General features: G+C 33.7%; 2 protein-coding genes and 1 long non-coding RNA gene across 4 annotated transcripts; 2 read left to right on the forward strand and 1 right to left on the reverse strand.

The window, feature by feature from the left end:
• The first annotated feature begins 1,931 nt into the window (after window positions 1-1,931).
• Window positions 1,932-3,934, forward strand: LOC148771494 (uncharacterized). Of its 2 annotated transcripts, XR_016030207.1 has the most exons (4): window positions 1,932-2,435; window positions 2,505-2,657; window positions 3,449-3,540; window positions 3,637-3,934. It is a non-coding gene; the product is annotated as an uncharacterized LOC148771494 (long non-coding RNA). The 2 variants fall into 2 exon arrangements; XR_016030206.1 differs by lacking the exon at window positions 1,932-2,435 and having other exon boundaries at window positions 2,442-2,657.
• Window positions 3,935-8,024: 4,090 nt separating this feature from the next.
• Window positions 8,025-11,879, forward strand: LOC105950989 (putative enoyl-CoA hydratase 2, mitochondrial). Its single transcript, XM_012974381.2, has 8 exons — window positions 8,025-8,294; window positions 8,952-9,121; window positions 10,104-10,178; window positions 10,329-10,419; window positions 10,515-10,566; window positions 11,028-11,131; window positions 11,273-11,349; window positions 11,491-11,879. The coding sequence occupies exons 1-8, from the start codon at window positions 8,126-8,128 to the stop codon at window positions 11,665-11,667; spliced, it is 915 nt and encodes a 304-aa protein (XP_012829835.2). The 5' UTR covers window positions 8,025-8,125; the 3' UTR covers window positions 11,668-11,879.
• On the reverse strand, window positions 11,821-15,331 carry LOC105950985 (putative late blight resistance protein homolog R1A-10). The gene is made up of 2 exons (XM_012974378.2): window positions 12,564-15,331; window positions 11,821-12,110 (listed from the first exon to the last, which is right to left on the reverse strand). Exon 1 carries the CDS (start codon window positions 15,224-15,226, stop codon window positions 12,593-12,595), a length of 2,634 nt encoding a protein of 877 aa, XP_012829832.2. The 5' UTR covers window positions 15,227-15,331; the 3' UTR covers window positions 11,821-12,110; window positions 12,564-12,592.
• Between the last annotated feature and the right edge of the window lie 2,779 nt (window positions 15,332-18,110).

Consider the following 18,110-nt stretch of genomic DNA (forward strand, 5'->3'; position numbering starts at 1 on the left):
ATTAGTTTTGTCACAAATCAGTGACATATTTTATGACGAAAAATAGTGTAGTCACATATCGGTCATAATATTTTTAAAGAAGCAATAGTTTGACTAATATTGATCACAAATTCGTCACAATCCCGTTTCCATCACAAATTTGTCACATAGATTTCAGTCATAAATCCGTCCCATGTCACGATTCGTCATTGATCCGTCGTTACTGCATCGCCGTCACACATCTGTCATACACAACTCCGTCATAAATCTGTCATATTTTAAATTTTGTCATTTATCTGTCACTATCTTTATTCAATCACAAATCCGTCACATGTAATTCAGTAACGAATCTGTCACATTTTAAGTTTCGTCATTAATTCATCACTTTTGATATCCTGGTCACAAATTCGACACATATGTTTATTGATTAAAAATAATTACATTTTGATTTTGATTTATTAATCATTTATACTTATTTTGATCTTTGTAAAACAATTTAATGGTGACTAAAACTGATTATAATATATTAAAAAACATAATAATATAACAAATTGAACTATTCCAATGCTAATATTGTAAATATATTTTAGATATTGTTCAAAATTCATACTATTCCTCTTTAATTCTGTAATGCACTGGGACAATACTTCAACCTTTAACTATTAAGATATTTTTTAATTATTTATTGGCTAGGCGAGGTGATAAAAAATCACTTAAAATAATCTAGGAACACAACAATTCGGAGCAATATTTTCAGAACCGGATCGGCTATAAAACCGGACGACCACTTGGGTCACGGGTTTATAGGGTCGAACCGGTTTAACCTGATTTTTGATTTTCTTTTAATATGCTATTATTTTATTAATTTTAATGTTTTAAAAATATTATTTTCTGTATATTTTTAATATCCCACTTATAATTTTCACTTTTATCGACTTCACTTTACTTTTTACTATATTTTATTGCTTATACTCTATATTTTTTATTTTTTATTCTTCAAATGCAGCAATCGACCACTCCTATTCGATTACCCATGATCATATCCGACAATCCTTCGACCACTCATGACTAGATTCGGCCACCCACTACTAATTCTATGAAGGTTCGCTCAAATCTAGCCATAAATAACCAACGGTGATTCGAGACGTTTTGACTGAAAATCGGGTTCCTTGACTTACTCGTCGGTTCTCGGGTTTTACTCGATCGAACCGGATTTTGGTCATTTGACTCCGGTTTTCGATTTTTCCGGTTTCAAATGTTAGACCGAACCGTTTTATTGCCGGGTCACGGTCGAACCGGTCCGGTTCGGTTCTAACAACATTGGTTCGGAAAATTGTTTAATTTTGTTTATTATTTTGCTTCAAAAAATATTTGTTATTTGATTTTAAATTACTTTCGACCGAGTTTGTAAGATACACAATTTTGAAATTTGATCCATTTTTGTTAATAAGTAACTTCATTGATTAATTAACTTACATATGTAACATATTGTATATTTTTATGGGGATTTTCGTAATTTACCCTAAAAATAAATAATAAAAAATGCATTGTTTCAATCATATGTCAATATTTTACTATTTTGAAAAAAGAACTTGATGAATTAAAAAATGAAGCCTACAATTAAATAAAATTATCGGCTTAAATTAATTAATTGTACTTTGATTTGTAGTATATTATGTAATATTAATGTTGTCAGAATCGGATCGGACACAAAACGGGATAAGCATTCGGGTTACGATTGGACCGATTCAACCCGGTTGTTTTAGTTTTTTAAATTTTTAATTATATTATAAATTTTAATATTTAAAATTATAATTTATATACATTTTTTTTAATCTTTACACTTTCTTCCCCTTTATTATTTTTTTTATATACTCTTACCTTTATTTTATTCACTTTTTTAATATTTTCTTTTAATTTTTAATATTTTTTTATGCCCTTTTCTTTTCTCTAAATTTTCCTCTCGTCATTGCGGCCGGCTTCTCCTTCCCTTCATTTCTGTTTCTTTCCCAAGAAATTCAGCACCTATCCCCTCTCTTTTACTCACAATTAATTAATTGTTACTTCTATTTTTTTTTCTTCTTCCCTCTCTATCTCTTCCTTATCTAATTTGTTTTCTTCTTATTCATCTTTTTTCTCCATCCATATTCAGCCATCTGTTCGACCCACGACCAAACCCGTCGGATTCCGGCAATCCACGGCCAGATCCGCAAATCCCGGCAACACACGGCCTACTCCACCCAGATCCAGCCACCCCAGACGAACTCTGGCCAAATCCCGCCACCAACAGCCTCCGATATGAAAACCCGGGTCATTGACCGATTTTCGGGTTCATCGGTTTCAGCCGGTCAGAGGGTGTTTTTGACATTTGACTCCACGCTCCCACTACCATAAATTAATACCGTGGACACTGTCAACAAGCACCAGAAAACATCAACAAAACACCCGGTGACAAGGTTAGGGTTTCTGGATTTACGGGTTTTTTTTAAACTCCAACTCCGTTTCAAACATGAAACCATCGACAGCGGTAGACTGGGAATCAATTATTGTGATTGGGCATGGCGCACCGACCGACCACCAGCGATTTTGCGATTAGGCCCATAGCTCTCTACTAGCATCGGTGGTTTCTACCATCTATAGCAACAACGGCATCAGTGATTTGGCATCAGTGATTTTAGGTACTTATCTAATTTCTTCTACCGGCAATTTAAGTGGGTAGTTTCTGATTTTGTACTTTACTACATATCTGTGTCTACATGAATTCTGAGTTTTGGATGCAAATGTATATTGAAATGTTATAACTAATTCCCCAGATCTGCGGTTAGGCCGTATATAAACAATTATTGTTCGAGATTAACGTATTTTTATCTTCTCTAGTTGTTAGAGGTCGCACTACTTTTATTTTTTTTAATAGTGTTTTCAAGGTCTTATTAACTCTAAGGTATTGTGCCTTTAGCAGTCTAGGACTTTTTTCCATCTAAGTAGTGAGATTTGCTTTTAAGGTTGGTTTTAGTCATGGCCAATGCATTTGAGTTGTGCTTTTACATTTAGCAGAATTTTCATTTTTCTCTTCTAATGATCTTGAGATATCAATGCCCTATCCAAATATTATTCAATTGCTTCTAGACTAATGTGCCGAAGGTGTTATACTACTGCAAGTTTTCAAATTAGATTTAATCTTTTACTAAGTTGAAATGAATGTTTCAATAAAACTTTGTCCATACAAGTCCTTGAAAAGTTAAGATTGCAGGTTTGCTTCTAGTGTTCAGACAAATATGATTTTGCATAAAAGTTTGTCTTTTTTTTCGGATTTTTTTGTAGTAAAGAGCTAGAATGAAGATCTTAGTGGTCGGATTTTTGTATTTTGCCCCTTCCTTACCTAGTGCTTACGATTTTGGGGGTTAATCATAATGTTTCCTCTAAATAATATTGATGCAAGATGCATTTCTTGTTTTTCAAATTCCAATAGCACCAAGAACTCATCACAAACTCTGCATGGCTCATGCATAATCGTGGACGACAAGAGTATTTTTGTTTCCTATTGTGATAGATTACACATCAGTAAGTATAGAGGAATAATTATAAATTCTTTTTCCATAATCATGAAATCTGCACATTGGAATTTACTGATTGTTAAATAAATTTCTTTGCTCGCAGGGTCTCGTGTAAATTTTGTTCGAGTTCAAATTTGAGGGCTCAATGCAGCAACGGTCTGATCGAAACCAGCTTTCTGCATCAACAAGCTCGAGCACGTAACTGAGAAGGATATTGATCTCGAACATTGTTACAGAAGAAATATCTTTTTTAACTTGTATCGAATTGAAAAATTAGGTGGCTTCCTTCAATTTTAATGCAAAACTCTTTCGAGTTTTCTTTCGGTCTATGTATTATATGTTTTGACTATTGTGGAATCATATGTAAATTTGGTCTTCTAAGAATTTTCTGTGAGAATTTACTTGGTATTTTCTACTTTTTGTTAGTTTTGTTTTGTAGTAGATTGTGTGTTGATTATCAAGAATTTTGAAGTTGAATGAAGTTTTGAAATATTCATATAACAAATATAAAAAAACTAAAATAGCTTTGAATAGCGAATAGCGAAACTTCCTGAATCAATAACCAGTGATCGAATTGTGACCGAAAGATAATTAAATATTTGTAACATATTTGTGACGACGAGATACTTGTGATGGAATTGTGACCGAAAGATTATTAAATATTTGTAACATATTTGTGACGAGATACTTGTGATGGAATTTTGTGACGGAAGTTTTGAATGAATTATTTGTGACCGATGTTCTTGATGGAATATTTGTGACGGACGTTTTTTTGTGACGATGTTGTCACGGACAAGTGATGTAAATTCTCAGTGATTTGTGACACATTAATGACCAATAAAAAGGTTTGTGACGAAATCCGTCACAATACTTGGAGACCCTAGATTACGTATTTGTGACGAATTTGTTTTTAATTGCGACAGACGCATCTGTCATAAACATTGTGACGGACAAGAAAAATCAGTCACAAATTTATTTTGTGACGAGGGTGTTTCTGACAGAACAATTCGGTCACAAATTTGTGATAAAAGGGCTTTTGTGACAGATTTTCTTACATTTCGTGACTGAATCATCCGTCACAAAAGCCATTTTTTTTGGTAGTGTATGTTGAATTTGACACCATAAGGGTGGAGGTGTAAGAAAATTCGTAGTTGAGGAGTAGATATAATTATCCAAACATGAGGTTTTTTTTTTGTAATTTGACCATATCTCAGGGGTGATTGTAATTTACCCTTTATATTATGATGCGAGACAATCTATGTAGCACGGATGCGGAAACGATAATACGAAAAAAACGGGAAAACGACATGTCCAAAAAATGGGGATACGGGAGCTTGTAGAAAATGTGTAAATGTTAAAAGTAAAGGGGCATGCTTATAAATATGCTATATAAACTAGGGCTGGCAATCGGGCCGTGTGAGCCGAGCCTGGGTCGGCTCAAGCTCATATACCATCGGGCCTCATTATTATAGGCTCAAGCTCAAATATCATCGGGCCTCGTGCCTATAGGCTCAAACTCGGCTCACGCATTTTTTCGGGCTTCGGGTTTATATCGGGCTTATATCGAGCAATAAACAAATTACATATTTTACAACTTTGCGTTCGACATATTAAAGAAAAACAAAAAAAAAAACTTCGCAGTCTAAGCGAAAAATCTAAACTATTCATTGAAAATCAAAATAAGCTTAAAATATAAATAAATAAATAAATAATCATAGTCTGTCCATTAAAACAAATAAAAATAAATAAAGCTTAATATTGCAAATATTTAATCCTTAAATAATTATACTAAAAAATGCATCCGAGGCCAAAATGAAAAAAAAAAATCATAAAATAAAATAACTAGAAGCAATTCTAAATGTCCTTAACTCTTTTCGAAAATCTTGAGACCTAAAATAAGAAAAAGGACAACGAATATATATATATATATATATATATATATATATATATATATATATATATATATATATATATATATATATATATATATATATATATATATATATATATATATATATATATATATATATATATATATATAGTCGGGCTTTATTCGGGTCGAGCCATGGTAAGCTCAGACTCGGCTCATAGTTTAATCAGGTTTAATAAAACGGCTCAAACTCGGCCCGGCTCACAATTAATGGGGCTCGGCTCAAATAAAATCGGGCCGAGCTATCGGGCTTCGGGTAGGCCCGGATCAATTGCCGGTCCTAATATAAACATATATAAGTTTTTATTTAGGGTTTATTAGGGAAAACCCCCTTGTTCATATTTTCTAATGAGGTAGATCCAATTTTTTTTCCCCTTTTTGAGATACACCCAATTTTGCCAACTTGGCAAAATATATTATATAATTTCCCTTTAATACCCCTGTTTTATTATTAAACGGCATTTATTTCCTTTAATACGTGATTTGAGATTTGCTGATACGTTGCCTAAAATCACGGAATAAATTTACGTGAGATCATTGGCCGTTATATCAAATCGTGTATAATATTTTTTGAAGATTCTCTTCATCGTTCCAGCGGGTTTTATCGTCATTGAAGATTTCTGCACCGTCGTGGAAATAGGATCGATTTTTGAGCGTTTGTTGTTGGACGTTGTTAAGCGGGTATGAATGCGTTATTCGTTTTTATTTTTTGCTCAATGTCCATGATTGTCTTGTACGGTGGTTAGAAATTTTTAAGAGTTGTGTTGATACTTGATTCTATTAAGTAGAACGTTTTTTAACAAAATTATTCCGTCATATATATATCGTTTTTTTTTTTGCCGATGATGTTTGTTTGGAAGAGGATTGACAGAGTTAGAAGAGGATGGTTCACGCAGATCGGACCAGAGTTGTTTTATATGAGCTTCGTAGTTGGTTTATGCAATAATCGGAATAATTGTCCGCTTTGGTCGAGTTCATGTTTTTATCCCGGTCGATAGTTGGTTTATTTGTTTATAACAGCCGATTTAAGTGTGCTGGGTAGTACATTAAAATATAGTTCGTAGTCTTTTTTAATTTAGCGTATGAATTTTGCATTTTAAGTTTATTTTTGATGATATTAATGTATTATCATTCAAATGTATTTGCAGTCTATTTAATTATTTTTTAGTATTCTGCATTTTTTATTTTGTTTCATGATTTTAGGTTTTTTCGATGGCGAATTTCGTACGGATTTTGTTGAGGTTTGGTGGGTTGGTTGCTATAAAGAGGTGTTTACGATGTAATGGCTCGGTAACTTCGGTTAAGTGTTAAACCGTTGTAATACAGTAGTATACTATTATGAATACCGTATGATACTACCATTATCATTTTATTATACTATTATGAGATTATTAATGTACTAGAGTTTCTTAACTCGACATATTGGTTTGATTGTGTTATGATGTGATTTATGTATTTTATCAAAACCCTAGATTGAAATTATGAGATTATTAATGTACTATTTTATTGGTTATGTGGAATACTTTACGTTGGTGTTGTTCTCAATGTTCTTGTCATTTCAGTGGTATATTGTTTGTAACACAATTTCATATCAATACTATAACCGTAATATACTATCACAGCAGATTAATGTACTATATTGAAATTATTAATATACTATGTGGTTGAATAATACGGGATCCATACTCTATTAACGAGATCCATAGTCGAATTAGATCAATAAGATAGTCTATTACATGATATAAGGAAAATTACCTTAATTGATTAGTATAACAAACATATTATTCAGTTTCCATATATATTATTATTTTTTCATATATATTATTATTTACCCTAATCGTTTTCATATAATAAGGAAAATTACCCTAATTGATTAGTATTTCAAACAAACATATTATTCAGTTTCCATATATATTATTATTTTTCCAATAGTCAATTAATTAAACCCATAGTCGAATTAGATACATGAGATAGTCTATTAAAATATATGAGATAGTCTATTAATTTTAAAAAGGTAAAGTAACGGGATTTGTGGGATTTGATTGAGGGTAATTATGTAATTACGAAAAGCTTGGGCTTTTATCGAAATGGCAAATTTAAATTTGGGTCTACCCCTATTATTTGAATGTTTAAGGGGGTTATATCTAATAGACCCTTTTATTTATATATAATTTTTTTAAAATTTATCTTCGTACAAATATATTCAAAATAAATTTTACTATCGATTTGCAATTGATTGTTTAATCATGTAATACTTAGAGAAGCAACAAAAATATTTGAAAATTTGTTATTCAAACACGTTTCTAACTCTTTTGAAATTATAAAACAACCCATAAAATATCCAACAAGTGGTTCTCGAGCGTCGGACACGAAATACGTCCGAAATACGGAAACGTTAATCAACTGAAGTTTCCATGCTACATAGAAGATAATCCAGGTGAAGTTTTATCCAATAAGTGCATATTCCTTTCTAAAATAAAAAAATAAATTAAATAAAAAAGAGAGAAAAACAAAAGGACCTAATCGGCAATTAAAAAACCACTTAGTGAAATCATTTTGATAATAATCGAAAAATTAATAATATAGAAATCCGACTCTGCCCTTTGATCAAATCAGATTGTCTTCTTCTTCAAAAAAAAATCCCCAATTCGTAACTCAGAAAATGAAATTGAAAATGGTAGCCGTTGCCTCCATAGCCAATTCGATGAAGAATCTAAAGCTTCAAAATACAGCTCCACATTTATTCAGATTCCAGAGCATTCGAACCCTCCTTCTCCAGTCAGCAGCTTCCGAGTCTGTCAAATTGCACCAACTCACCGATTCCGATTCTGGTAATTGTTTACACTTTCTGCTGCACTGTGATTTCATCATTTTTATCGTTTAATTTATTGTTCTAGATTCGTCGCCTGTTTTGCGTTTAGGGTTTTAATCTTGTATTGAATTGAGTCTTCATGAAATTGGGAAGTGAAACATAAACATAAATATTTAATCAAATGGCCTACCCGAAAAACTTTGTTTGAGCTTACTTTTCGATTTATCGGAGTTGAATTATTTTTTTGCTTGTAATTAATTAGTCACTGGCGATCAGCTTTCTGTGCAATGAGTTTAGCTGTAATTGCTTCGTTGCGTCGTTATAAATTGCAATTTCTTAGCTTATCATGCGGAGTTTTAACCAATCGGCCATATATTCGAAGAAAATTCTTACTGGGACGAATTTTTAAATTAAAATATTAAGCAATTGATCGATAGTTATACTTCAATGTGACTAACTCTGTTCGGTTGGATACTGAAAATTTCACTAACGCTAACTAGCTTAAATAGAAGTTGCGTGAAGTCAATGAAGATGCAGACAATTGTGTGTGTGTGTGTGTGAAATATAGCTGGATGAGTTTGAAATTTAGGTTTTTATTTTTATTTTCGGGTTTCTTTTGGAATTTCTTGCCATATGCTTTTGTTTTGCTACCACTTGAACTATGTACTACGTATAGGAATTTTGGAGGTTACTTTGGAGCGGCCTGAGACGAAGAATGCTATCGGAAAGGATATGCTGAGGGGATTGCAGCATACATTTGAAGCTGTTTATAAAGACCATACGGCAAAAGTGTTGATGATCAACAGTTTAGTCCCGAGAGTGTTCTGTGCAGGTGCAGATTTGAAGGTAAGACATTCCTTCGATTATTGGCCCATGCCCTTGTATCGTGGGCCCATGCTATTGTATCGTGAATTTTACAAGATATGAATAGAAGAAGAATTGCATAACTATTGTACCCGTTTAAAGAATATAGTTAATGTTACCTTTCGATCCCGGAGAATTAATCTTAGTCCTGAGATGTATGTTAAGGCCTCGTTTGGTCGGGGAAATTAGCCATGATTAACTAAATAATGGGACTTTGTTTGATGTTTGATGTTTGGTATCCCTAATAACTTGCTGGGTCGACGCGCAAATAATATGTTATCATGCCTTATCTTGCCTTTTAGGCATGTTTTTTATTGGATCTTCCAAGATCCAATAATACAATTTGGTTTCATTAGATTATTTAATTTTGTCTTGGTTAATCTTATCTTGGCAACCAAACGAGGCCTAATAGTTTTGTTGTGCCAAAAGTGAACATTCTTTAAGTTTTATAGATTAAAACTTGTGAAAAATTCAAATGCAAGATCTGCAATTCGTGATATTATTTCCCCCCCTTTAGAAAGCAATCCTACGTAAAACAATAATGATTTTCCGAAGATACAAGGACTCGAGCTAAATGTTGAAACTCACAGATAGATACATGGATATAAAAAATGCAAGTGATTTTTGCATATCATCCTACTCGAGGCCTCCTCTGTATAACTTTTTTGCCTGTTCGGTCTTATACTATTAAGTTCTATCTGCCAATATTTCGTTTCTTGTTGTCTCACGAAGTTCACTTATGTTTCATCGCTGGTATTTTTCAAAATCTGAACGAGCTATAGGCTACAGCCTACATTCTTATTAAGACGTTATCAGATAAATGTAACTTATATTTATATGCAGTTGCCGTAATGTATTTTTACTGGAGCTTTCTGCATTAATTTCCGTAATGTATATCAGATGTCAATTTAAGAGTTATTATAAACTTGCCCGGTGACGCATCTTTTGGAATAATGACTCGTAGGAAAGGATAACAATGAACCCGTCGGAAGTTCAGAGTTTCGTGAACTCGCTACGCTCCACATTTTCCTATTTGGAGGTTTATACTTATCCTTATCGACATTTTATCCTTAGAGTGAAACTTGTTTCCTCTATGCTTAGATTACTTTGGCTTCTCTCTTCACCTCCTTCATTATCTATTTAATATTTATTACTACTTCAAATTAAGAAAATAATTTACGATGTTCAGGACCTTCATATTCCTACAATAGCTGTCATCGAAGGCGCGGCATTGGGTGGTGGTCTTGAAATGGCGTTATCATGTGATCTTCGGATATGTGGTCAGTTAATATCTTTGTGCCAAAAGATATAGTGATCTTTAGTCTGCTGCCATGTCGTGTTCCTTTGCTTTATACTTTCAAGATGAATGGCACAGGGGAAGATGCTGTGCTCGGATTACCAGAAACGGGACTTGCTATTATACCTGGGTATGATATATATATATATATATATATATATATATATATATATATATATATATATATATATATATATATATGTGTGTGTGTGTGTGTGTGTGTGTGTATATATGGAAAATTACAGTTTGCATCCCTCAAGTTTGCACAGATTTCACATTTGGTCCCCATGTTCACAAAAAAACACATTTGGTCCCTCACGTTTCAACTTTCAACAATTTAACAGTTTTGGTCATTTCCGTCAATTTACCGTTAGTCCGTCATTAAGGCAGTGATGGGCACATACTTGGTTCCGTTAGTTTTAACGGAAAATTGACAGAATGGACTTAAAATGTTGAATTTCTGAAACATTGAGGACCAAATGTGAAATCAGTGCAAATTTGAGGGATGAAAACTGTATTTTTCCCTATATATATACATATATATGTTATATGTATATGCATTAAGTAATTTGTGAAGAAATGCATGTACAGGGCCGGGGGAACACAAAGGCTACCTAGATTGGTGGGAAAGTCGACAGCAAAGGAACTTATATTTACGGGTAGAAAAATTGGTAGTAAGGATGCTTTATCCATGGGTATGTCTAATTAGAGATTTATCAATTTTTTTTTAATGTTTTTTTAATATATATCTTCAAATGTCGAATCTCATCGAGTGGTCTGAAATTGTTATTAGCATGCCGCTGCTTTATGCATGCTGAAGATAGGTTTCTTTACAGGACTTGTTAATTACTGTGTGCCAGCTGGCGAGGCTCGCGCGAAAGCTCTTCAAATCGCGAGGGATATAAATCAGAAGGTAAATGGTCAACTGCATAAATACATTCTTTCATGCATATGTTTTAACGTAAATTAATGTGATATAGCCTAGTTTTTGCTATTTATATGCATGTTGTTTATTCTCCCTTTGTTACGCATGTAATCGATTTTTTTATAAAAGGGACCTTTGGCAATACGTATGGCTAAACGAGCCATTGATCGAGGGTTGGAGGTAGATATGGCATCAGCTTTAGAATTGGAAGAAGACTGCTACGCGCAGGTCTTACATACGAAGGACCGATTGGAAGGTTTGGAAGCATTTGCAGAAAAGCGAAAGCCTAATTATACAGGCGAATAATTCATTGAAGTTTTGGGTATATATGAAAATGCTCAATTCAATCGAAGAAATCCGCCTAGAACATCAATATCAACATTCGTAGTTGTTCTTCGGATCCGAAAATTAAATAAATACATGGTACCCGCTTTCGTTGTTTGTTGTACACTTGGTTAATTTCGTTTTGGAAAATTGCGCATTTTTTGTGCAAGTATATATTGATAGTATGTTTCATATGCGCCGTAATCTTTTCCCCCTTATTGTTTTGTCGTCTCTAATCAAGAAAAAATAACCACACCAAACAACATTATCAAGAAAATGGATATATATAATTAACAAAATATTCAAAGATGCTTTTATTTATCGGTCCGAAAACTGGAAGTACGTTCCTCCAATTCCAAGATGCAAACATGGTCGATGTAATTTCTCTCATGATCAATCAGCCTATGATTCTCGAAACAATTTACCTGTTATAAAGGAGCATGATCAATGATTTCGAGTCGAGAAAATTTGACGTTAAAATTTTGAAATTCATAACAACAAATTCATTGATCGATAATCAAATAAATTTTAATTTGTAATATATTTCTAAACCTCAACTCTTATCGGTTTGAGTTTTTCATTTTTGAGTTATAGTAGCAGTTAATTTCAAATCCATGTCAGATTCGTAAGATCTATCCGCAAAATTCAAACCGTTTCATCCAAACGCAACTTATATATAACATCCCAATATATTATCAACCACATATCTCTATTGTCCATTTATAGTTATGTAGAAGAATGAATACATATACATATATATAGAAGTAGACTTTGGTAATATTCAATGTCATGAAATTTTAAGAATTTTTCTTTTCAAATTTATCAGCCAGTTAGACCTCAAAAAAGTTTTGATAAAAAAAAAGGATTGAACGACTAACCTTTTGAAGATTCAATGAAATTCCCGTCGTTACAGTGAAGAACAAACATTAAGAATTAATGAACGTCCACGGCTAACATGTTTGCGGTCCCACTCCTCTTTTAATTTGTTTGCACAATTCGCAATCATAGGGTTGCAGTCAACGATGCCGATGGTTTGGAAAGATGTACCAAATGTGAGAGGGATCTCTTTTAGCTTGTAGCAATGTTTGATTTGAAGGAACGAAACAACCGGGAGGCACGGATTCGTTGTCACAAACTTCCATTGCACCAAATCAGTGTCTTCGATCTCGAGAAATACTAGACTTTGGAATTCGTCCTCACGAACCTCCCACTTCGGGCCTCGAAAGGCATAGCACTGCAATGTCAGAGAATTAAGATTTGGCAATGAGGAAATCTTTCTCATTTCTTCCCATGGATATCCGAAACTACCCTTCAAAGTTAACGTTGTAAGACTTGATGGGAAGTCTGAAAGAGGAGCAAGTGGGGCAATGACAACATCGGTCATCAATACAGGATTCTCAATCTTACAGACTAGTTCTTCTAGTTCATGGAGATGGGAAATGTGATCAAAGCAGTTCAATGGCTCGATAGCATCATAAGCTAGTTCGATTATAATCGATAGCCTCTTCAGATTAGGAATTTTTTCAAGAACGACTTTCGTGCAGCTTTGAGGACTCACACCTAAGAGTGTTAAGAGGTTTGGTAGGCCGATCGATCCTTCACAAGGATGTGGTAGGTCTCTCCGCCCGGTATGAAGAGACTTCAACTCTTTCATATTCCATATCTCAATAGGCAGATACGATAGATTCCCACCAAATTTTACAATTCTTAGATGTTGCTCAACAATCAAGTGTTGAAGGTTCCAAAGTTTGGAAATGGAAGTCGGTAAGTTTCCATCATAAGCGAGACTAAGGTATCTTAGTTGAACTAGTTTCAGCACTTCCATTGGGAACTCATAGAATCTGATTCGAGCTTCCAATACCCTGAGCAACCATAAATGTTCCAAACACAGTGGTACCGGATATTGATGATAATAGCCGGTACAGAGGATGGAGCGTACCGTTGATGCTGATGCCATTGAGTTGTGCGCATCCTCGATGGCAAGTAGAATACTATTTCGAATGCTCAATCGACGCTGGTACTTTATACCTTCTTCTGGTAAGGCATCAGCAAGACAAGTTAAGGCATAGAACAACTTGTTCTTGGAAGCTTCTTTGTTACATAGGTACCAAAAGGATGAATGAAGGTAATATCCGCGTGTTTCTATGTTGTACATGATAACATATTTCGTACAAAGCCCAAACAAATAAGAACGAGTACTAAAATTTGTGTTAAGAAATCCTTCAGCACCCCACAAATCGATCAATTGGTATGCATGTACCGAACAATTTTGTGGAAAGGCTCCTATGTAGAGAAAACATGCTTTCAAATGTTGTTCCATGTAGTGGTAGCTTGGATATAGTACCTTTGACATTTGATCATATGCATCTTTGTAAACCGAATTTTGTTTCTCATCAGCTACTTTGTTCCAGTACTCTAAAGTCTTGTCAGCTTTGGAAAGGATGCTGGCAACTGTAACTATTGTAAGAGGAAGACCTTCACAATTCTCTGCAATTTTCTTTCCAGCTTTCTCCAGTTCACGAGAACAAGACATTTCATCAAACACCTTGTGACGAAGAAGATCCCAACTTTCTTTCTTATCAAGAAAGGGTATTCTAAAAGTACTCAAATGGTTAGTAGCACAATGAGCTACTTGTTGTATCCTAGTTGTAAGCAATATTCGACTTCCATTATTATGGTACGGAAATAAGTTCACCAACTCAATACATGGCTTTCTATACCATACATCATCCAACACGATCAAGTATCTCGAATCCATTAAACTTTCGTGCACCGTCCTTTTCAACTCGACTAATAATTCATCTCCCTTCGTAAGCATAATTTCATCAACGGCATCGGCATTCACTTGTGTTAGAATATCTACCAAGACATCCGCTAGTTGATATTTTGGGCCTATGGTCACGAACACACGCGTGGTGTAACGACTCGCAACTAATGGATGTTGATAGAGTTTCTTCGCAAGAGTAGTCTTACCAACGCCCGCCATCCCATAGAGAGACAAAATCATCGCTTCAGATTGTGAGGAATTAAGCCGATCTTTGATTTCTGTAAATAGATCAGATAATCCAACCATGTTGGACTCATCTCCACCTATATCGAGTCTCGACTCAACTTCATCTTCTTCGGGCGAAGGGTTGCATAACTCATGCATGTAAGCCTTCTTCATCTTGTCCACCGTTTCGATAAAGGAATCGATATCTTGCTTTATTTCTTGCAGGTCTACCGAGAACAACATTAATGGAGGATGGTCGTCGGTCTCTTCTTCAGATTGTGAATGGAACTGATTTGAGAGATGGGGTTCGATTACATCTTCAAATTGGTATACTGCATCTATGATTTCTGCCTCCAAAATTTTCACTATCTTCATGTTAACGGTGTTCATCCTTGTATTGAATTTCTCGAGAGTTTCTTTTAAGGAAAGAATCTCCTCGTACAAAAGATTAGTGATTTGTCGGGATGAATTTTGAACAATCGAAATATGACAAGAATTTAAAAGGCGCTCAATTGTCATCTCAACACAACAAACAGCACCGTAAGCCATCTTTGAATGCTCTCTCTCTCTCTCTCTCTCTCTCTCTCTCTCTCAAAGGAAAGAAAGTGGAAACTCTCTGAATAGTTTCATCCATATATATGTATATTTGTGGATATCCATTGACCAACAGTTTTGTCCCAATTTTTCAAAAATATCCAACTTCTGCTTCTCTCTCTCTCTCCCCCCTTTTTCATTTTCTAATAAACAAAAAAAACTAGGGTAAATTCTACTTCCCCATGTATTTTGGCTCGATATCACTTTACCCCCTTCTACTTTCAATTGCATTGATTTGCCCCCTTATTTTTTGGCTCGATATCACTTTACCCCCTTCTACTCTCAATTGCATCGATTTGCCCCCTTGTACTTGAAAAATTGTCTTAATGTGACCCTCGCCGTTAGTTTTCACACCTTTGACCTTAATACCGTTTAATCTAAGTTTGAAAATTACAAAAAAACCGCCCTCCCAGTTTAAATAATTATTAAAAAAATAAACAAATAAAAAATAAATTGTGGCTTGCGTCGTGGACTATGTTTTCTCGTTGTCTTGAATTTTTTATTATTTTATTTATTTATTTTTATTTATTTTTATTTTTATTTATTTTTAATTTTATTAATAATTATTTAAACTGAGAGGGGTGACTTTTAAGTAATTTTCAGATTTAGATCAGATGTTATTAAGGTCAAAGGTCTGAAACTAACGGCGAGGGCCACGTTGACAATGTTCAAGTACAAGGGGGTAAATCGATGCAAGTGAGAGTAGAATGAGGTAAAGTGATATCGAGCAAAGTACAAGGGAGTGGAATTGAGAGTAGAAGGGGTAAAGTGATATCGAGCCAAAGTATAAGAGGACAAATCGATGCAATTGAAAATAGAACGGGGTAAAGTGATATCAGCCAGAATACAAGTGAAAAAGAAAATGTATTCATTGTGGCTTTTTTGATGATTATATTCATTGGGGCTTAAATGCGAATTAAACGAATGAATTAATAATAGCATGAAAAGCCAACAATCTTTTACCTCGTATGATTCCAATAGCATGCGAAAAGTTATCCAAAACAAAAGAAAATATAAGCATGTGAAAGACCAATTATTATTATTATTATTATTATTATTATTATTATTATTATTATTATTATTATTATTATTATTATTATTATTATTATTATTATTATTATTATTATTATTATTAGTAAATGTATTATTATTATGTGCTCGGGTAGAAACTAGAGAACATTTCGAGGAATCTAGAAAATTATGTTGAATTTAACAGTGTAAGGATGGACGTGTAATATGATTGTAACAACAAATTCTTATCTGCGATATAAACAAACAAGAAAAATTAAACAAATATAATTTTATTGAATTAAAATGAATAAATTGCGGGTTACAATCTCTATTTTAATCTTCTGATTCTTCTCTCTGGAACAATATATACTTGACTTGAATTTTCGGAGTCGGGTCGTTGACTTGATCTTCTCCGGATTTGATTTTGGATTTGAATAACGTTTTCCAAGGGTCTTGCGACTTGAATCTCGGATCGAACGTTGAACTTTGACTAAATTTGACTTGAAGATCTTGAAATTCTTGATGGATTTGGCCCTTCAATCTTCCAATGATCTTGACTTGAATTGATTAACGTTAATCCGAAGGTTTGGCACCGTCACCGTTATCTCGGATCGAACGCTGGATTTGATGAAGAATGCCTTGAATTTGCTCAAGAACACCTCGAATTTGACAAAGAACACTTTGAATGTAGAGAGAGAATCTTACATCCTACGAATTTTTCTTCCAATCTTACATCCTACGAATTTTTCTTCCTTGCTTCTTGAATTGTAGAGAGAATTTTTTGCTCCTACGGTTTCTGCTCCTTCAGTTGTGTTTGGATTGTGAAGGGAGGGTCCCTATTTATAGTGGTAGAACATGAGTCATTGATGGGCTTCTTGATGACGTGGCGCGATTTGATTGGGCTGATTTAAATTGATATTTATCTCTTGTAACTTGAAAGAGAAGAAACAATTCTATTGGCAAATAATTAATAGATATTTATCTCTTTATAACTTGGGGGAGAAGAAATAATCCTATTGGTCAATATATATATTTAAAATCAATTATCTATTTAATTTAGGAATCAATATTAAATCCCTAAAATTAAAATAGAAAAATATTAATATACGCCCACTTTTCATGGCATATAATTTGATTTGATTTATATTCAAATATCTAATTACGAAACTGCCATTGAATTTGCATGAAACTCCTTGTCCCCATAATTGCATAATTGCCCCTTTGTTTTGGATAAAATTCTTTATCTACAATGATACATAATCAATGAGTGATTGTAATTATCCGGACAAAAGTTTTTTTTTTCTTCATAATTTAACCTTATCTCAAGGGCTGGTCGCAATTTTCCCTAATTATCATATATTGAGGAAAGGGAATAGTGCAACTCATGAAATTGTTAAACCCATCTGGTTAGGTCTTGTAACTCTAATGCTTTTAGATATTATAGAGAAAAATGTAAGTGAATGATTTGGGAATTGGGGCCATATTTAATTTATTTTGATTTTGTGCTCTGCTCCCTTATTTATACGTCATGTGAGAACCTGTAAGAGTCCAATAATTAAAGTACGTATAAGAATCACAAAAGATATTTAATAATGTGATAATGCCTTATCACAAGATTTTCAATCTTAATCTAATTCTAATTTCCATATAAAATAATATCTTCAATTAATGACAACATATAAACCAAGGAAACCACTTCTTCCTTTTTCTTCTAAAAACACACGACAACATGCATGACTTGTTGCCCAAGACTTTGAGAATATTAGAATCTAATTGTGGTTCTAACAATAAGAGACATGCACACAAGAAAGTATCGGGTTAAAATAAG

Source organism: Erythranthe guttata, chromosome 3 (assembly GCF_056151865.1).
Source record: "Erythranthe guttata isolate IM_541 chromosome 3, IM_541, whole genome shotgun sequence".
Classification (NCBI taxonomy): Eukaryota; Viridiplantae; Streptophyta; class Magnoliopsida; order Lamiales; family Phrymaceae; genus Erythranthe; species Erythranthe guttata.